The following is a 21,181-nucleotide window of genomic DNA, read 5'->3' as shown; positions in this document are numbered from 1 at the left end:
ACTGGCTTTGCCAGCTCCCTGACATTGGCCCCCTGTAATTAGGCTGTGACCACTACCCTGGATTCTCAGTGTGTTTTATGGATAGTGACACTCCTTTGTGTTGATAACAGGCTGTAGCCTCATGTTAGAGTCTTTGGATTGCTGGAAGAGCAATCCATGTATAAGGTGAGCCTTTGGAATGAACCTTTTTCATGCTGCTTTACTCCCACCTGCAGCTCTGACTGTACAGTTGTGCTTCACACATTATTTGTTCAGCCACTCACTACAAAGCCCATACAGACTAAGAATGCTCTGTACAGCCCTTTTTTACTTTTTTTTTCCTACAATGTCAACACAGTGACAGTGACAACAAAATAAAAGGGTGGAAAATAGAACTGCCTCCAGGGGCTTACCTTTACATAAGCTTCTTGACAGGCTGATAGAGCTGGGGTTGTTCAGCCTGGAGAAAAGGCGGCTCTGCAGAGACCTCACTGCAGCCTTCCAGGACCCAGAGGGGGATTATGAAAAGGAGGAAAATGGACTTTTTATATGAGCAGGTAGTGACAGAATAAGGGGTAGTGGTTTTAGACTGAAGGAGGGCAGATTGAGATTAGATACAGGAAGAAATTCTTTACTGTGAGGGCACTGAGGCACCGGCGCAGGCCGCATAGAGAAAATGTGGATGTCCCATCTCAGGGAGTGTTCAACGCCAGGCCGGATGGGGCTCTGGGCAACCGAACTGGATGATCTTTAGGGTACCGTCCATTCTGGGCCCGAGTGGGCTAATCCCGAACCACAAGCCGGAACGGAGCCGGGCAGACGGCAGCAGGGCCCAGCCTTTTCCTGGGCGGGACCGCCACGAGCACCCATGGCTACGGGAAAAGAACTACAGCTCCCGTCGTGCCCCGCGGGCAGAGCGGCGGGAACAAACTCCCCGCTGATTGGCTGTGCTTTCCGCTGCTCTCACCAATCAGACGCACAGCTCACGGGGGACGCTCTGCACTCGCATGAGGCGGGCTGGCGGCGTTCTGGGAGCGATGGAGCGGGACCGGGCGGAGGTGAACGGGAGGGGACGGGACGGGACGGCGGCTCCTCTGGGGCCTGGGCTGGGGTGCTCCTGGGGACGACGGTGGGTCCGTCCGATCCCGGCGGGATGGGGCCCTGCGTCCCCCCCAGCTTCCCGAGGAGGCTCCGGGTGATGCTGCCCTTGCTTGGCAGCCCTGGGGATTGTGAGGTGTCCGCAAGTTTCACTCACCTGTTGTGGAAGAGTAACAACAGATTGGTGCTCACGTCCTACGAGCTGCTGTAAAATGCACCCATACAGGGACCAGAAGGCGATGAAAACCTTTCTTTTTTAGAGGAGTTCAGGCCTTTCAGACAGGAATGCTGCCTGAGGGCCTGGATCCGCAGGAGAGCAACTCTTTGTTCAGGGAGTAACCTGGGACCCTTGGGTCTGTTAGTGCAAAGCCAGGGAGGATGCGGGGAGACAGCCGTGAGTGAAGTCTGATCTTCTGTCCACGTGTCTGTAATGATAGCTAGGAGCCAGGGATCAGAGGGAATTTAGCAAAGGAAAGTGATGGGCTTGCTGCTGATCTTTTCTTGTTGCCCACTTGGAGGAGCAATGGTATCGTCCTGCCTCATGTAGCTGTTAGTGTCTGCCTCTGTTCCATCACTTCCTGTGCTGATGCTGAGTTCTTACTGCTCTTTCATGAGTTGCTAACACATTTTCCCAGCTTCTTTTATGCTTATTTGGAGCCTGGTTCAAGATTGTTCTAGTCTGAGACACACTTCTTCTGTGCTCTTTCGTCACCCTTGCAGCTCTCCTGCTGTAACAGCGAGTACAAAAAGCCAGTGAAGATGTTTAGCTGTGGGGGCATCTGGGTTTAGGCAAAAACCGATAGCAAATGTTCTGCCTCCTGCTGGTGTAGAGTCTGAACCAAGGTCAGCTGTGGGCTGTGCAGTTTCCAGAAGACATGAGCTGTCTCCAGGACTGCCCTGCTGACTTCCAGGCTGTGCTGGTCTTGTGGGGTGTGCTCTGTGCTGGCTTTAGTGTGACAGTGTCTGTGCTGCTGTGCTGTGCAACTGTGTTGGGAGGAACATTGCCTGGAAGGACACAGTTTCATCTGTCTTTCATCAGCAAGGCAGTGCTTTGCCCTGTATTTTTCTATGTTCCTCAAGCTACTTTCTTTTTAGCAACAGCCCCGTGGCACTTTGCTCTTGGGAAGCAGAATGCAACAAGTGGAATGCCAGCAAAGGGACCTGTCTGGGGGAAGGTGTTCAGAGTCCTGCCTTTGGGGTTATGTGGACTTCTTGCCTGCTCTGAGGCCACCCACTGGCCCAAGAGGGCCTCCCGCAGCAGCAAAGGCAGGTTTATTGTGCAGTGGCATGTAAAATGTCTGCTTTAAAGCAAACTGGCTCTTTTTGTAGCTGGTGTCTGCCTTCTGCCACAAATCTTCATCTTTGGAGCGGGTGGAGGAGGATGGTGATGACGATGAGGAGGATGATGAACTGGACATCTTTGGGGGTTACGACAGCCTCACGTGCTACAACAGCAGCATGGGCAGTGACAGCAGCTCCTGTCTGGAGGAGTCCAGCGATGATGAGGTGGCAGAGCGGGAAGCTGGCGAGCTCTCAGCCTCTCCCATGCACCAGCCATCCACAGGCCGGCTCACAGAAGACAGCGGCTCCGAGCCAGGTACTGCCTGTGCTGCCTGAAACGTTCAGGGGCGGTGAAGGGGGTGTGGCTGCACCTTGGGGGTGCTTGGGGAGCAGCTTTGGATTCACACTGCATTTTCTGGGCCATGTGGGGGATCTGCTCTGTATAATGATGGTTAGCTGGTCTCAGCTCTGTCATTGTAGTGAATTGACTCTGCTAAATCCTCATCTTTTTGGCCTTCCTTCTCGCAGCTGTGTGCGAAATGTGTGGGATTGTGGGCACCAGGGAGGCTTTCTTCTCCAAGACCAAACGTTTCTGCAGCGTCTCCTGCTCCAGAAGCTACTCCTCAAACTCCAAAAAGGCCAGCATCCTGGCCAGACTGCAGGTGCGTTTGAACCTCTCCAGCTGGCTCTCAGGCTCCATCGCAGGCTCTTGTCATCCTGGGGGACTTCAACCACCCCTGTACCTGCAAAAAGTAGCATGGCAAGCTGTAGGTGATCCAGGAGACTCCTGGAATGCATGGGGGGTAATTTCTTAAGCCAGGGAATAGACAGCTGTAGCAGAGGGAATGCAACAGTAGATTGGATGGTCACCAAGGTAAGTGAACTAATTGGGGATGCCAAGACTGGAGGCAGTGGCCCCAATTGCAGTGGTCATGCATTGGTGGAATTTGCAATCTTGAAGAGTTTAGGTCAGCTAAGGAGTAAAGTCATGCTCCTGAACTTTAGGAAAGCAGACTTCCAGCTCTTCAGAGAGAGTCTATAATTCTGTGAGATTTCCTGGGGGTGAAGCAGGATGTGCCTGTATGTAGGGGCAGGTGGTTGCTCTCTAAATATTGGACTGATTTTCCCAGTTTGTTCTTCCTGCCTGAAGTTCCCAGAGAAAGCATGACAGCTTAAAGGTGGTGCTCCCTAATAGCTGAGAAAGGACACTGGTATTTTACCTGCTGTTTCTTGTTGCTGTGAGTGTTAATAAATATTGTAGTAGTCTGAAAATTGTCCCAAGGAAGAGATGAATACAGAGTTGCAGCGGGTGGCTTAGTCTCCTGTGCCATTAATGTTTCTAATGCTCCTTCTTTTGTAGGGGAAACCACCAACAAAGAAAGCCAAAGTTCTGCACAAGGCATCCTGGTCAGCCAAGATCGGGGCCTTCCTCCATTCGCAGGGCACGGGACAGCTGGCAGATGGGACACTGACAGGTCAGGATGGTGAGTGTAGGTGAGGGGTGAGGAGGTGCAGCTGCTGGAGTCACAGAAATGGGGACAGCTTGAGGGCTGTAAGCTCTGCAGCCCTCCTCCTCCTCTCTGGTACCCTGCCTTGTACCATGTGTGTGGATCGCTCTGACACAAGCTGGCAGAGCACAGGACATGTCTTTTTCCCTCTTCCTGCCCATCCACTATTGTAGCCCCATCCTCACTCCTTGTGTGACTTGACCTGGAGTGTAAGCTCTGTGATCCCAGTGCCATGAGGTGCTGACTTCTGCTGGCAAAGGTGACTTAAAGGTGTCCTGCTTCCCCCAGCCATTTGCTGCCCCACTGCTCATGGGGAGTTACATTTGCCCCGAGTCACTCGCTGATCACTTGGAGCAATAACCACTCACTGCAGCTGAAGAAGCAGCAACTGACTGTGTTAGGGAGAAGGGGAGGGCTGGGGCATGGCAGCAGCAGGGAGTGATCCCTGAGCAGACTGCTGCTGGAGCCTGCAGCCAGGAGAGACTGTGGGATTAATCTCTCAAATTAGTATCTGATTTTCCCAGCACCCTCTGGGAAAGCAAGCATACTGCTGATGTCACCCAGCAGTGTTGCTGCTGAGAGGCAAAATGTGAAGTGGTTTAACCCTGAAAGAATGCATTCTCCCTGCAGTGCTTTAGCCCTGGGCTGGACTTGACCCCTTTACTGCCCTTTCTGCTCCCCCAAAAACTAGTGACAGTGAATATTGATTAATAATATATTTTGCCTCTTGTGGGAGTTAGTGACCATGCACTCACATAGGGTCTAGTTTCCCACCAGAGAAAATACAGTGGAATGCATGATCCCTGTGTGTTGTGTCCTAGTGCCTGGAGGCTGCAGGCTGAAGTCCAGAGGTAACTGATCTCTGCCTGTTGTGTGTCTCATCTGATTTTCTGCTCTCATGTCTGCTTGCAGCACTCGTCCTGGGCTTTGACTGGGGAAAGTACCTGCAGGAGCATGGCTACAAGGCAGCTCCTGTCAGCTGCTTCAAACATGTGAGTTCTACTTTGCTGGGCATGAGAGGGCACACAGGGCATGTCCTGTGCATGGGCCCCCTGTGCTCCTGTGACAGGGGGTGAGCAGAGGCCCAGCAGGGGGTTATTGAGGCCTGGTGGTGCAAGGAAAAGAGTTGGGGTTTCTGGCAACTGAGAATGGGAGTCTTGCAAAGGGTCCAGGGACTTGGCAGAAACACTGCTGGTAGTGATGCCTATGATTTTTAGCTTTTTATGTTTTTCATATATTTGTAGCTTTTTAGGTTGCTAAAAGCATGGCTGTAACTTCTAGTATTTTTCTTCCCTACATGTAGGAACAATAAGCTAACCTTATAAACACATTCAGAAATATTGTAGTCTTATTCCAAGAACAGAACCAGCTACAAGGACATTCTGTTTTTCAACCAGAATCTGAACCAGACATAACAAAAGTGGGGCAAACAAAACCTCTGGACTACTTCCAGTGGGTCAGAACCCCAGGAATTATTGCCTAACCAACTAACATTTTACCTGGACAGTATATGATAAGTATACTAATCGACTAATCTTATCAAAATTGTAGAACTACTGTACCACATGTGATTTTTACCATATTGTGTACCTGAAAGCTTTCAAGTAAAGGTTTACTTTTATATTGACTCTGATATTGTTGGGAAGATCTATTCTGTTTTCCAGGCAGCAGCAGCAATGGCTCAGTGCTGACTGGGAACAGAATTAGTTCTGACTGGGGATGATAGTGGGAAGCTAATTTTGCAGTTTGTATGGCTGAGTACATCCCAGGTTGATGTGCAGAGAGGAATTCAATTTATGTGAGCCTGGCAGTAGCTGCACCTCCAACATGTCCAGTTTTTATAAGACTTGTTATATTCCTTTTGAGTTGTTGTCTGATAGTACTGACAACATTTCCTTTTCCTTGAGGATAGGTTAGGCAGACATGTTAGCTATCCTCATTGTTAGGTATCTTTATGCCATAGAGGAATGGCAGCAGCTACTTTGGAATAATAGGACATCTGGCAGTGAAACAGTTAAGTATTACTATATTGTATTCTGCCTTTTGGGATCCTCAGTGAACATCCCACTGAGATGTTTGGGACAGTTCAACTGTATTTCAAGATGTTGGCAAGTCCAGGAGGGGTAAGGCATGCAAGCCTGTGCCTAAGACGTGTCTCTGAAAGCCAGAAGGGCCTAAACCCTGCTCTGCTTTCCTCATCCCTCTCCCTGCCTCAATGGCTGCCTCCATCTTTCAGGTGCCGCTCTTTGATCAGTGGGATGATGTGGTGAAAGGTATGAAAGTGGAAGTGCTGAACAGTGATGCTGTGCTCCCCAGTCGTGTGTACTGGATTGCATCTGTCATCCAGATTGTAGGTAAGTCTCCAAAGTAATCTTTGACAGCTGGGCATGGCTAAGCTCTGAGGGAAGCTTTAGAGAGCTGAGGGTAGCTGGTCAAGCAAAACAGCAGCTCTTTGGAGCTCTAGAAGTGCTGAGAGATTTTGGAACAGGAAATACCATGGTGAGGGAGTGAGAGGAAACCAGCTCGTGGTTCCTCTTCTGGTTGCTGGTCAATTTGCAGGAATAGTTGCTGGAGAAGCTCTGGTGACCTGTGCAGAGTGCTGAAGGCCATGCTGTGGGTAATAAGCCTGTGGTGCCAAATTCTTGGCTTCTGATGCCTTTGTTTGTCTGCTCTGTCCTGGCAGGATACAGGGCCCTTCTGCGATATGAGGGCTTTGAGAATGATGCTGGTCATGACTTCTGGTGCAATTTGGGCACAGTGGATATTCACCCCATTGGCTGGTGTGCCATCAACAGCAAAATCCTGGTGCCACCACAAAGTGAGTGTGGGGCAAGAGGGGTCAGCATGTACCTGGGCATGGAGAAGCTTTGGTTTATGCCTAGCACAGAGGGACAGGTGTTCCCACTGCATGTAGGACTGCAGCTCCATTTGTGCTTTGAGTTACAAGCAGCAGTTTGAGTTTGGGAAGCTGGAGACTGCTTGGATTGCTCCCTCTGCATCTCCCTATTATTGACCTGGGGATGCTGCATGCAGAGCTGATGTCAGACCTGTGGGGGCAAGTGCAGGTGGCATTTCCTCCTTCTTATCCACATGGTGGCTAGACTTGAACTTTGGGGAACATTTTGGTCCTATACCCTGGGCAGCATCTCTGGTAAGTGCAGTGACTGCATTCCCTGCACAGCTAGCAGTTCAGAGAGGGATGCCAGTTTAGCGGAATTCTGGCAAGATGAGATTTGTTTGGTATGGCTCATGTGTTTTGCTCTATTACCACTTCCTCATCTAGATCAGTGGAGTTGAGTGTCTGCTTGGCCCAGTTCACTCTGTAATGGTGATCCCTTCAGCCAGATGTCGGGGCAAGCTGGCAAAACAGAGTACAGAATCTGAGTGTGAAGAAGGCCTTTTAGTGCTAATGGGCTGGCAGAGAGATGAAAGGTGTGGTGCTGTAATTATTTTGGTCATAAAGATGGACTTTTTTCCTGCTCCTATGTAGCTATCCATGCCAAGTACACTGACTGGAGAAGTTACCTCATGAAAAAACTGGTGGGAGCTAGGACCATCCCAGTGGATTTCCACATAAAGGTAACCATGGGAGGCTGTTGTTTTGTGTGGGGGAAATGAAGCTGATGTCAAGACATGTGCTCAACATGTCTCTTCCGGTTCTGATCTGTGTAACTTTTGTGTGCCTTGAAACCTGGGCAGGGCAGGGGCAGTGAGTTCTTCCACATGCTGCTTAGATACTTGTCATGATGCTGTGGGTAATGGATGGCACAGCCTCCATGCCCTCTCAGCACAACAGTTTCTGCTTTGGGTCATAGGCAGGCTTTAAAAGCTGTTGTCACATGATCTGCTGGGAAATACTGGGATGAGGTTTGGCTGAAGGGAGAGGCCAGTGCAGCTCCAACCTGGCCTTTCACTGCCCTGTTTCCGTGCCAGGGAATAGCTCTGAGAGTCAAAAATCTTTGCCTTCAGTGTTGGTAGCAAAGCAGCCTGCAGGGAGTGAGAAGGGCACAGGCTTCCTTTAAGTGCCATGGCCTTGGCATCTCTGTATCTCTCATGATTGTTTTTGTGTGGCCTGTGCTGAGATTTGACCGTGTTAGAGGGAAGAGGGTCTCCTGTGGCTAGGAGCTTTGGGAATGGCAGAGAAGGAAGACTGTCCCAGAGACAGCAGGCAGGAAGGCAGGTGATAAGATTTTCTGTGTGCAAGGTAAGTGGTGACACTGAGCTGGAGATCTGGATGTAGTCAGTGCTTCCCATGTTACTTCTCAGAAAGTTAGGAGGGTGTTTGTAGCTGCTTGTTCCTGGGCCCCAGCTTGTAGCTGAAAGGGAAGTGGTGGAGGGAAACAGACATTGCTTTTGTCTTTCTCCCCTTAGCATCCACTCCCACCTAATAAACAGGAAGTAGAAGACTTTAACTTAAAAGTTCTTCTGGATTCAGATGTAGGCTGGTTTGGGTATCTATTTTGTGTTTCCTAGTTGTTGCATGGCATCTTGGGATCACAGTTCCAAAATGTCAGGGGTTCCATAAACACCACTGGGCATTTGTGATGAGTAGGACAAGGCTGCATGAGCAAACCAAGGGTCTCAAAAAAAGTCAGAAAGCAGCCAATGACTCTACTGTCCCTTTGGGTCAGTCTGCTGAGTAACTGGCTTTCGATATGGAGTTGGGAGATGATCATCATGTAGTTCAACCTCTGATCAGAATAAAAAGGTAAAATAAGAACCTGACCTCTTTTGAAGTCAACTGAATCCTGTTGCACTTTGGGAAACTACACCTCTAACTAATTGCAACTACACCTCTAACTAATTGCAGCCTCAAAACTTTCATGACTGAAAAAGGCACACACCATTCCTTACTCAGTCCCTTGTGAACAGAAGTTCTCACTGGGGACATTGACCCAAGGTGGTGGCTGGGCATTGCTGCTGGGCTGGAGTGGGGCAGCTCTTATGAGGCCACATGACAAAAGGGAGACCCAGCGTGTGTGTGCGCCCAACCACGCTGTCATGTCTGGGGCTGCCAGCTACCTGTCCCTTCCTAGTCAGCTTTGGGCAGTGCCAGGGTGCATGTCTGTGGGGAAAGCTGTTCTCTCAAGTGTTTGGAGAACTGTGCTTGATCTCACCTCCTCTGTTGGTTGTTGCCAGATGGCAGAGAGCATGAAGTACCCGTTCCGGCAGGGCATGCGGGTCGAGGTGGTGGATAAGAACCACGTGTCCCAGACACGTATGGCAGTGGTGGACACAGTCATTGGGGGCAGACTGAGACTCCTCTATGAGGATGGTGACAGTGATGATGACTTCTGGTGCCACATGTGGAGTCCCCTCATCCATCCTGTGGGCTGGTCACGGAGAGTCGGCCATGACATAAAGAAGACAGGTAAGGATCAGCCATCAGCCACTGCAGCCATCTTCTGATTTGCTGGGAACTGCCTGCACCCTGCTGTTGACACCAGTCTTGACATGCTGGGAGTGAGGCAGTTGCCTCAAGACCTAACAGGTGAAGTCTGCTGGTTTTTTATCTGGATAGATAAAAGCCCTGAGATCACAGGTCACAACAGGCGACTGTAGGGTTTGTTACCTGAAGCAGACAGTCTGTTCCCTTAGTGTGAGAATGCCGACTTTGCAACATGACAGATGTTTATAGTCTTTTTTGAGGAAATTCATGCTGGCTTCTGTAACACTGGATGCCATCAGGTTGCGTTTTTCTGAACTTTACCAAGAGGAATTGTTGATTGGCTTATTCTAGCAAAGTAAAAGACAAAAAAGCAAGACTTGAGCTCTGCTGATCCTTTTGGTTGTGTCTCTATTCCTGCCTCTTCCTGGTGATTACAGCTGCATGTGTTATCAGTAGTTCTCAGGAAGCTGAGCCATCTGCTTTTGAACAAGCCCTTCATCACAGCCTGTTTTATAAGAAGTGTTGAGGGACTGACCTGTTCCTTTTATTAAACAGTCACTTATTGATGAGGTTTATAGCAGCTAGGCTCTCACAGGAAAATTAATAACCAGTCTGTTTCCCTATTGCAGTTGCTGCAGGTTTTTTACCTCTCTGTGTTTCTTCCATTCCTCACAGATGAAAAACGTAATGACATGGCAAACCATCCCACCTTCAGGAAGATTTACTGTGATGCTGTGCCCTATCTGTTTAAGAAGGTAGGACAAGTGTGCCTTTCTGTGGGGGTCACAAAGAAGGAAGCAGTGATAGCACTTCCTTGCCTGGGCATACATGCTGCCATGTGGGCTGTTGAGGGTGGTCTTTCTTATACCTAAGGGCAGTAAGATCTTAGGGGTGTCAAGGCTGTTGTTAAGAAGGAGCAGTCAAACTAGAAAGCTGAAAGAATTCAAGGACAGTGACAGATTGAGGCACTCAATTGAAGAGCAAGCAAGGGAGCTTTGAGTTGGAGAGGGAAGAGGATTGCATGGGAGAGACCAGTTCTCACAAGGAACTGGATCATGCTGGTAAGGACTGAGATGAGAAGGAAGCTTGCTTTGTTGTGGAGCAGCAGTTGGGCTTGGCTCTGTGACTGACCAGAGCCATGGCAAAAGGTTGCGACACAAACATAGTGTTGGTTTGGCTGCCCCTTTGTATTTCTTGTAATATTTTTGGTTTCCCCTCCCTAGCTGAACCAAGTAAAGTTTCAAATCCTATTTGTACTTGCTGTGCTCGGTGTCAGGATGGGACTGTCCCACACCCCTGGCAGCACATGGTATACCAGAGTCTCCCTTAGGTACGAGCTGTCTACTCTGAAGGTGGATGGTTTGAGCGAGGCATGAAACTGGAAGCCATTGACCCCTTGAATCTGGGCAACATCTGTGTGGCCACTGTTTGCAAGGTAAGTTCAGTGAGCCTAAGGGGTCTGCTGTGTTTGCTTGGCATAATGCAGCTTCTCCTCAGCTCTTTTCAAATTAATGAGACCAGGTAAGATTTTGTATGGGGGAGCAGAGAAGACTGTCAAGAGAGGTGGACAGCTGATGTGTGGAGGGAACTGGGGGGTTATCTCAGAGTTCTGACAAGCTGTTAACCATGTGTACTTAGACAGCGTGAAGATGAGCATGCTTGGTCTGCAGGCTAGTGCCCAGTGTGTGTGACTGGCAACCACGCTCTTTCCACCATTGGGCATGCAGTAGGGAAGATTTGTTCTCCAGTTCTGAGAGTGCATAGAGAGGCCCCTGTGGAAATAAGGGAAGAGTTGTGAGGTGACCTCCATGTGGGGAATGGCATGAGGATGGACATGTCACCTTCAGTCTCTCTTGACGAGGTGGTTGTAAGCTCTACTCTTCTGCTAGTGTCAAGAAGTTCCTTGCCCAGGTTTCCTCAGTGAACTGTGTTGAATGTTGAAAGCATAGCATTCATCTGGGCTTTTCCTGCTTCTTCAGGAAGCTGTTTGCCCTCACAGAACCCAAACTGAGGTGGGATTTTGGCTGTGAGATGCTATGAGAGCTGTTTGTGTCTTGTAAAATGTTTCCTTCAGCCACGGTTTGGAAATGGAAGAGTTTGGGATAGGCATGCCTATCGCCTTTAGTAGGCACTAATACCAGTGAGTGACAGGAAGGGACAAGTCTTGTTGCTGTATGAAGTAGCAAATCCAAGGGTGGTGCTCTTTCCCTTCTACCCAGTAACAAATTCATGATCTGGCTGGTGGAGAGGGCTTTTGGGCTGCTAGTGAAGTGTTTCTGGAGGAGAACAGAGCTCCTGACTGCTGTGTTACTTATGGAGCCTGGGCCAGCTCTTTGAACTCCGGTGCCATGCCAGGAGTGGGGAACTGCCTCAGTGCAGGGATTGACCAGAGGCAGAACCTTTAGAGCCACTTGCTCTAAGATGCCAGACACAAGCCATGACAGGGACCAGGCAGAGGACAAAGGAGGAGGCTCTTCATCTTGAAGGAAGCACTTATTCCAAGGAAAGGGACCAGAAACAGTCTCGGGCACTCCTGTGCAAGTGGTTTTGTATAGATCCAAGTCAGGAGGTGGATACAAACAGTTAAGCAAAAGGGAATCCTCAGGGGAGGAGCGAGGGGATTACATCAAGTGTTTGGGGCCAGTTGGGGTAGGAGGATGGAGAAGATGGGTCACATGGGCCAATGGGGCTTTGAGGAGTCGGGGAATGCCAAACAGGTGTTGCAGTCAAGGATTGGCCTGAGGTTAAAGTGGAACAAAAGGGGCTAGGCTGCCTTGACAGGCAGGGAAAGAGCTGGAACATGAGGTGGGGAATGGCATGAGGGACAGCTTTGAGGGAGGGTAAAACCGAGGGGTAAACCAACTTGGGGAGAACATGAGGGTGTAACAGAACAAACCATTTAACAAGGAATCAATAAAATAAATTTGAACCATAACAGCTGACCATTTAAGGCTTTTCACATAGTCTTTCACAAGGCTCTTAGTGTTGGTCCCAGTCCTGCAGAACTTGCTGCTTTGGGGATTAGCTTGTGTTGACTAACGTATTAGGAGAAGCTTGGGGCACGTAACATTGGATTTTACTGTCTAGTGGCAATTGTGATTGATAGGTGGGGGGACTCTTGAGAGAATCTTTTGAGAGGAAGAGAGGCTTTAGAGCAAGTAGAGCTCTACTCATGTCTTCACTCCCATCTCAGGTTCTCTTGGATGGGTATCTCATGATCAGCATTGATGGAGCAACGTCTGATGATGGCTCTGACTGGTTCTGCTATCACGCCTCCTCACACGCCATCTTCCCTGCCAACTTCTGTAAGAGGAACAACATTGAACTGACCCCTCCAAAAGGTGAGATTTGGACTCTGCCCTGTGGTACAAGCCTGCACGCAGAATTTGATGGGGAGCGTGTTTCTGAGAGAGGTCAGGTTCAGATAAATCAAAACAAGGTCCCAATCCACTTGTTTTTCAGGGAAACTGCTACTTCAGAGAGCCAGGATGTTTAAGCTTTGCCCATACACCAAGTCTTGGTTAGCTCCTGGCAGATCAGTGGCAGAGGTGTATGATCCCCAAACTGAGCAGAATAAAAGCTTTTAAAGGACAAGGAGAATGGGAAGGGATAAGTAGAGCCATTGCTGCAGGAATCAGTACTTAAGTGTCCACAGTCATCTCTATTCTTTTCTCTATGAATAGATCTGACATGAGTATTTCTTCAAACTCCTAAGAGACAATCACCCTAGGAGTGTTTTTGCTGCCTCATCTAGCCATACCTGAAAAATCCTGCTCTAAATTTCTGTGTTGCAGCATTTTTGTGCAGTGCTGTTCATCTTAATTTGATGTTCCTGCTGATGGGAGAAAGAAAGATTGGTCTCAGTGGTGTGTTTTGAACATACTACTTCCTTCTTGCTGCTGGTCCTCCCCTTTCTCTGGGTCTGTGGCTGACACAGATGTTCAGAGCTGCAGCTTGCTTTTCTCTGTATTAGCCTGCAGAGTGGGGTGCTGGACTCCCATGGAATCCATGCACCAGGTTCATGTCCAAGATCAGGCTGTACATGCAGGTTCATTGACCTGCCCTGCAGCTGGTTCTATGCCTCCTTCCTGCCTACTCTGCCTTTTGTCCCCACTGGTCTACCCAGTGACTGCCTTTTTACCTCTTAGTGTTTCTTCCTTCTGCAGGGTATGAAGCAAAGACATTCAGCTGGGAACATTACCTGGAAGAGACCAAATCAAGACCTGCTCCATCACGGCTCTTCAACACAGTGAGTGCTGCCAGGAAGAAATGATGTGTAGGGATGCTTGGAGTAAGCAAGGAGGAGTGCAATAGCTCTGGCTGTCACAAGATCACAGAGATGGAAGTGACTTCTTGTCCAACACCCTGCTACAGCAGGGTCATCTGTAGCATGTTGCTCAGGACTGTGTCCAGATGGACAGAGACTCCACAACCATGTGGGCAACCTGTGTCAGCGCTCATCTACCATCTACTCATGGTAGAACTTGTCTCCTGATGTTCACAGGGAAACTCTTGTGTTTCAGTTTGTGCCTGTTAAGTCTGGTCCAGGCACTGGGAGCCACTGAGAGGAATCTGGCTCCATCTTTGCACCCTCATTTTAGGCATTTATACACATAAATAAGGTACCCCTGAGCCTTTTCTCCTCCAGGATGAACAGTCACAACTCTGTCAGCCTTTCCGCATACAAAAGATGCTCCAGTTCCCTCATCATCTTCCTGGCCCTTTGCTGGACTGTCTCCGCTGTCTCCCTTGTACCAGGGAGCAATTGAGGTGTGGCCTTGTCAGTACTGAGCAGAGGGGAAGGATCATTTCCACTGAGCTACTGAGAACAGCTTACCATTAGCCTTCTTTGTGCCAAGGGCACATCCCTGGCCCACGTTCAACTTCATGTCCACTGGGATTCCCAGGCCCTTTTTGGCCACGCTGCTTTCCAGTCAGTCTGCCCCTAGCTTGTGCTGGTGCCTGGGGTTCTTCCTCTGCAGATACGGGATTCCAGCTTGTCAGGGTGCCTCTGGAGGGCAGCACAACCATCTAGTATATTCTGTCTCTCCTCCCAGTTTTCTACTACAGGCAAGCTTGCTTGGTTTGACATGATATTCTGACATGTCATCTGGATAATTAATTAAGATGTTCAAAAGGAGTAGATCCAGTATTGACCCGTATTGACCCCTGGGGTACACTGCTATTTACTAGCCTCCAACTAGACTTCATGCCACTAATAACCATCCTCCTGGCCCGGTCACTCAGCCAGTTTTCTGTCTGTCTTGCTGCATCTGCACCCAGCCTGTATAGTTCAATCATCTTCTCTATGAGGTTCTTATGGCAGTGTCAAAAGTCTTCCTGAAGTCAGGACAGACTATATGCAGTACACACAATATATGCAATCTCTAGTGGGCTGCAGTTTGCTGGCAGCACTTTAGGGAGACCTCAAAAGCCCAGGAGTATGTACTCTCCAAGTTGGGACATCAGTGTCCTGCCTTTTGTGGGTCCCTCTGAGTGTCACCTGTGATTTTTCTAGTGTTTCTGTGAGCTCCAGGCTCCTGGTGGGCTCTGCATTGCTCATTGCCTGTGGATGTGTGGCTGGCATGTTGGGTGGAGGTTGGGGCTGCTTTACATCAACAAAACTGCTGCAGCACCTGGGCCTATGCTGATCTTTCTGATTTCCTAGGGGTATGTCAGGTAGTTGTTTGATTGTGTTCCTGAACTGCTGCTCCCCCCACAGCATGATCTTGCTTCTAAAGGCTGGGCTGAAATTGACTGAGGAGACAGCTGGCCTTGGTTCTGTTTTTAGCTATGGGCTTGTTGTCTGCTTGCTTTAGACTAAAGGCCAGCCTGTGTGAGAATGGTGTTGGCCAGAAAAGGGTTTGGACTGAGTGCAATGGCCTTGGCTTTTCTTTTTAATTTTTTTCATTTTTATGCACTCAGGACTGTCCCAACCATGGCTTCAAGGCAGGCATGAAGGTGGAGGCAGTGGACCTGATGGAACCCCGGCTCATCTGTGTGGCCACGGTGAAGCGTGTAGTCCAACGTCTCCTTAGCATCCATTTTGATGGCTGGGACAACGAGTATGACCAGTGGGTGGACTGCGAGTCTCCAGACATTTATCCTGTGGGGTGGTGTGAGCTCACAGGCTACCAGCTTCAACCACCGGTGGTTCCAGGTGAGTGAAGATTTTACTGTGGTTTCTAGCGTTAGAGATAAAGATTTCCTTCCTCCTTGATTTGCACTGGCTACCAGAAATCTTCCTCTGTTGCCACGTTCTAGCAGCTGGCAGAGGGAGGAGCCTTGATAGGGAGAAAACAGCCTGAGTTTTGAGATTGGCTCTGTTCCCCCACACCAACAGAGAATTGCTCCTGAGGAAGTTGGGTAGAGTTCCAGGTGGTCCTATCCCTGCACAGCTCCCTTATATATTCTTAATAGAATAGCTATAACCTTAGCCAGATAGCAGCAGGAACGTGCCCCATGCTCCCTTTCCTCATCAGCTCTTTGACTCTGTCTATAAAAGGTAAGAGCATCCTCTCAAGAGTTCATTCCTCCCCTTGTCACAGGGAGGCCACTGCCTCACCTTTGCAGATGTTTTCCTTCTTGTTTCAAAATACAAATCTTGTTTCTTTACTGCCCCTACCAAGTCTATACTGGGCCTCTCTCCCCTGTGCTGCCCCAGCCTGCTGCTCTGGGCCCTCACCTGGAAGCACAGACAGCAACTGCACTAGAGCCTTGCTTTCCCCTCAGCTGGTTGTCTTGGGAAGAGGGCTTTGGCTTGGGGGGATGGGTATATCTGTTTCTCGCTTATGTCACTTCATCCCAGTTACCTACTGGTTATGGGACTTGGCTTTCGTTTCCCTCTCGTCTCCATGACAGAGCCCACAGCTCCAGCGAAGGCCAAGGAGGTGCCCAAGAAGAGGAAGAAACCCTATGGAAAGAAGAGTGAGTGATGTTTGATTAGTGCCCTCCCGCTCGCTCGCAGGCTGGGCCCAGTTAGAGGAATCCTGTCCATGTCCCATCAGAGCAGGAGAGAGAGGCCTTGTCTTGCTGTGGATGCCCTCATTTGGCTGTGGGTTTACCAACACAGTTTCACTCTTCTTACCTGCCCTGTTTCCTAAAGAGCAGAGAGCTGTGTGTGGGAAGGATCTGTTTTGCAGTCTGTTTTCTGTTGGCTGAGGTATATATGGCACTTGCTTCCAGGTGTGAGGTTGTGCTGCTTTCACTACTGTGTCCATGGTTGGAGGGAGATGTTTGCTGCAGCTGGAGGGTAGCTGGAGAGCAACCCTGCTTTGTGCTGAGGGAAAGAAAGCCTTAAGATGGCTGAAGAGGCCAGTAGAAATACTTTTATTGTTTAATCTTGTCATTGTTGTTGTCATTGTTGCAGTAACTGTGGCAAATCATGTAGACAGACAATAAATTCCTTCTTGGGGGGTGGAGGGGAAAATACATCCAAAGAATATAAAGATTTTCAACCTAAATAAAAAGGTCAGCTAAAAACCAGAACATTACGGTTACAATGTCTGCACCTTGCAGCAAATATGCTCATTGCCTAGGACTAGACTCAGACAGGTAAGCAAAGCTGACTCCACACTGATTCTGAGAGGACCTGCTCCTTGGAAGTTAAACACATGCTAAAGTGCCTTGCCTTTAATGAAGGAGAACATGAAGGAGCATATTTTGAGATGATGACTGTAGAATTTTTCTCCAGTAGGCCATTTCTGTTGCATAACCAGTTGGCAGCTAATGACCATGTAGCTTTCTGTTCAGTTGTGCTGGTCCCTGGCCTGTGGTTTCTCAGAGGAGCAGGGTTGCTGATTTTCCAGGGGAAAAGAAATACACTTTTGTTCATAGTCTGTTATCTCTTTAAGGAAAAAAGTTACCTGCCAAAGCCCGCAGTGTCAAGCAGCCTGTCAAGAAGCCTTCTGCCGTGAACTCAAAACGAGAAGCAAAAGCTGCCAGCCAGGCTTTGCCAGAGCCAGCACCAGATGAGAGTAAGGGAATGAGTTATTCTACCCTGCAGCCACATCCACCTCTCCCAATACACCCTCTTGGCCAGTATTCATGGGCACCCCCAGGCAGGAGAAGGCAGCAGCATGTCAAATGTCCTTCCGTACTCCTCCAGAGACACTCCAGAGAGTAGAAGAAAGCATTTGCTTGCTTTCCCTGGAAAGGTTTGCCTCCTGAGAAGGTTTGGTGGGACCAGTACTGCTCAAAATCTCAATGCTGCCAATGCCTGCTGAGGGCCTGGTTGTGTGAGGTCAGGGAGGAGAGACAAAGTGGATATGTCAGGGCTGGCTGTCTCATCCCAATCCCCAGCAGGGCTGTTGCAGCATGTGAACACAACCTCTCATGCTGTGGTGACCAGCAGAGCAGCTGGGTCACCTGCCAACCCTAGCGGGTAGGGGGAAGGAGGGTGGGTGCGGTGCCTTGTGCACATGTGGATTGGAGAGTCATGAAGGGTCCCTCCTGTTCATTTAAGTTCCCCTTAAATGTGAGCCCAGGCAGATTGAAAATGGATGACATCAGCTTTGGATGTCATCATCCCTTAGGAGTTGTTCTTGGGGGCCAGCAGCTGAATGCTGCCAGGGTTTAGTCCCATCCTAATTGCTGCTATGACCGTGGATAGCTTTGCAGTGGCATGACAGGGCTGCCTGTGGTGAGGTACCCTCAGGGAGTGGGTTGGCCCCAGGGCCTGGGGCATTTTAAGTACCTGCATGGACAGATCTGGTTTGAAGGTGCTGCAGGTAATGCTAGTCAACATGGGTTGATTTTATTTACTTATTTTTCCCTCTCTCTTTCTCTCTTGCTAGTCATTGCTGTGCGGGTGAAAGAAGAAACCATTGACCCTTCAGATGCAGAATTCGGACAGACAGAGCTTCCTGTTCCTATCAGCAGCATAAAGGAGGAGGACACAGACTGATCTGGAGCATTCCACAGCTGCCCACAGCAGCTTCACCTTGTGGCTCTTTAGGGAAGGCCCTGGCAAAGGGATACAGAGGACCAAAAAGGCCTTCCTTTTTTAAAGCAGACCACCCTGTGGCATTGTAACTCTGCTTTCCTGGTATGCAAGAAAATTTGCTCCAGTCTTGTAATATTAAGCCCTAGGAAACAGTAGGAAGACTGCAGGGTGGCTGCAGAGCATGACCAGGGTGGCTGCTGTAGTTGTGCATGCCTGCTTTTAAAGGCACCTTTTGGATCAGGAGCTCAAAACAAGGAAAGAGGCTACCAGAGCACAAAAGGCCAGTTTGAGTTCTTAGCTGTGGCTGGAGGTGACAAGTGTCGAGTGCAGGATGTATCAGGAAAGGAGCTGCCCCTGTAGGACTTTGGTGCTGTGCTCTCTGGTCTAAGTGCTGCGAACCCCAAGAAAATCGGGACAGGAAGAGTGGAAGGAGGTGAAGAAACAAAAGGAGATGATGATGCCTGCTGAAGAAGTGAGACCTTTTTTCATAGAATGGTTTGGGTTGGAAGAGGACCTTAAAGATCTCAAGATCCTCACCTAGTTTCAGTACCCCTGCTGTGGGCAGGGACACCTACCACTAGACCAGGTTGCCCAGAGCCCCATCCAACCTGGCCTGAACACTTCCAGGGATGAAGAATCCACAACCTTCCTCACCAACCTCACAGTAAAGAATTTTTTTCCTAATGCATCATTTAAAACTACTGTCTTTCAGTTTGAACCCATTCCTCCTTGTGCTGTCACTACATGCTCTTGTAAGTGGTCTTGTCTCATCTTGCCTGTATGTTCCCTTCAGGTATCAGGAGACTGCAGTTAGGTTACATTGAAGCCTTCTCTTTTCCAGAGGGAAAAATCCCAATTCTATCAGCATTTCCTCATAGGAGAGGTGTTCTATCCCTTTAATCATTTTGGTGGCCTCCTGTGGACTTGCTCCAACATGTCTGAGGACCTCAGGGCTGGATTTTGTGCAGAGGACCTCAGGGCTGGATGCAGCACTGCAGGTGGGGTCTCACCAGAGCTGAGGGGGAGAATCCCCTCCCTCACTCTGGCCATGCTGCTTTTGATGCTTTCACTCATCTCTTGATGCTTGATTGGCTTTCTGTGCTGTGAATGCACATTGCTGGGTCATGTCCAGCCTCTCATTCACCTGTATCCCCAAGTCCTCAGCAGGACTGCCCTTGATCCCTTCATGCCCCAGCTTGTGTTGATACCTGGGGTTGCCCCAACCCAGGTGCAGCACCTTGCTCTGGGTCTTGTTAAACCTCATGAGATTTCCATGTGCTCACTTTTGGGTCTGTTCAGATCCCTATGGCTGGCATGCCATCCTTCAGGTGAGTGAAGAGCACCACTCAGCTTGGTGCTATCTGCAAACTTGCTGAGTGTGCACCTGATCGTTTTGTCTGTGTCATTAATGAAGACATTAAAAAACACTGGTCCCAATACAGACCCCTGAGGGACACCACTGGTCACTGATGTCCACTGGGACTCTCAGCTGTTGACCACTACCCTCTGCAGTCAACCATCAAAACAATTCCTAATCCACCAAACAGTCCACCCATGGAACCCATCACTCCAGTTTGGAGGGAATAATTGTGAGGGTCTGTGTCAAAAGCTTTACACAAGTCCACCTGGCTCAAGGAGCTATCTTCCATGCATTGCAGGAGTCTCCTGGATTGCCTGCAGTTACCTTGGTGCTTTCCCAGTAGCTGTCAGGGTGCTGAAGTCCCCCAGCAGGACTGGAGCGTGTGAGCACCACACCTCCTGTGACTGGGCAGGAAGGCTTTGTCAGTGGGCTCCCCTTGGTCAGGCAGCTGTAGCAGAGCCCGGCCTCAGGGCTCCTTTTGTTACCTCAGTGTCTGATTTTTACCCACAGTGTTTCAGCCTGCTCATGGCTGTTCTTCAGAGACAGCTCTTCACACTCAGTGCACCTCTTGACATGGAGGGCAACCCCTCCACCTCTCCCTCCTTTCTGTCTCCTGAACAGCTCACAGCCATTGATAGTCACACTCCAGTCACACAATTTGTCCCACCAAGTTTCAGTAATGGTAACAAGGTCATAACTTTCCAACAGCATGGTGCACCCAGCCTCTCCTTTGGTTTGTTGCCCATTCTGTGTGCTTTGGTGTAAAGGCACCTTGGCCAGGCTGTTGGCTGCATCACCTTCCCAGAGGAACACTCCTTAATTCCTTTGAGATATTTCCCTGCTGGTATCCCTGTTGGCTTCTGTTACCTCAGGAGTCCCTGGCTTACCTCTCCAAGACTCCAAGTGTGCTCCCCTGTGTCTGCTACCTCTTCAAGTCACCTGCAGAGGGACTCAGTACCACCCTGTCCCTCTAACCTTTTCATGCCATCCTACAGCTTGCCAGGGAAGAACCTGAAATTGTCCCACTCGCATCTGGTTTAAGTAAGCAATTGGATTGCCCAAGAAGAAGTTTAGGAGGATTCACCCACAACCATAAACACCTTTGGAGGCAGCTCTTTGATATTTACTGTGAGGGACAGTCAAGGAACATCTTTCACTGCACTGATTGGTGTGATCTACTCCCCAGAGGAAGCCATGGGCCTTCAGACCTCACCTACACTGAGTTCCTTAGTTTAAGGCCCATCTCACCACATTAGGCAGGCTGCTGCCAAAGATTCTCTTACCCTTTATAGATAGGTGGATCCCATCCACCTAACATGTTACAATCATTAAAGCACACACTATTGTCACAAAAGCCAAAACCTTCTCCATGGCACTGGCCTCAAAACCAGATATTCATCTGCACTATGTGTCCACTTCTGTAATTTCATGCTTTTGAACCCAGAATGGCAGAGGACTTGGAGCATTGTTTGAGTTTTTAATTTTTTAACAGTTGTACTGTAAATTTGGTCTATGATCAGTACCCTAAAACCCTGTGACCAACTTCAGGAAGAGGGCAAGGCTTGCATACTGCTTTCCAGGCCACCAAAATCCCGAGTTAGTCACAACATATCTTTATCTGT

The 21,181-nt window shown here is 49.3% G+C and overlaps 1 protein-coding gene across 3 annotated transcripts; it reads left to right on the top strand.

Moving 5' to 3' along the window:
• Positions 1–972: 972 nt before the first annotated feature.
• On the top strand, positions 973–18,853 carry L3MBTL2 (L3MBTL histone methyl-lysine binding protein 2). Of its 3 annotated transcripts, none has more exons than XM_054274681.1 (17): positions 973–1,037; positions 2,407–2,674; positions 2,887–3,020; positions 3,719–3,833; positions 4,779–4,858; positions 6,103–6,220; positions 6,550–6,684; positions 7,357–7,445; positions 9,006–9,237; positions 9,931–10,010; positions 10,586–10,690; positions 12,449–12,596; positions 13,422–13,504; positions 15,181–15,415; positions 16,117–16,182; positions 17,109–17,231; positions 18,051–18,853. In XM_054274681.1, exons 1-17 carry the CDS (start codon positions 987–989, stop codon positions 18,158–18,160), a joined length of 2,172 nt encoding a protein of 723 aa, XP_054130656.1. In that variant the 5' UTR covers positions 973–986; the 3' UTR covers positions 18,161–18,853. The 3 variants fall into 3 exon arrangements, with proteins under 3 accessions (XP_054130656.1, XP_054130647.1, XP_054130664.1); XM_054274672.1 differs by having other exon boundaries at positions 3,719–3,842; XM_054274689.1 differs by lacking the exon at positions 16,117–16,182 and having other exon boundaries at positions 3,719–3,842.
• Positions 18,854–21,181: the final 2,328 nt, after the last annotated feature.

Source organism: Melozone crissalis, unplaced genomic scaffold (genome assembly GCF_028551555.1).
Source record: "Melozone crissalis strain CALT ecotype California unplaced genomic scaffold, PUWL_Pcris_2 ptg000004l_1, whole genome shotgun sequence".
NCBI classification, from domain to species: domain Eukaryota; kingdom Metazoa; phylum Chordata; class Aves; order Passeriformes; family Passerellidae; genus Melozone; species Melozone crissalis.
This window is presented reverse-complemented; position numbering and strand designations above follow the sequence as displayed.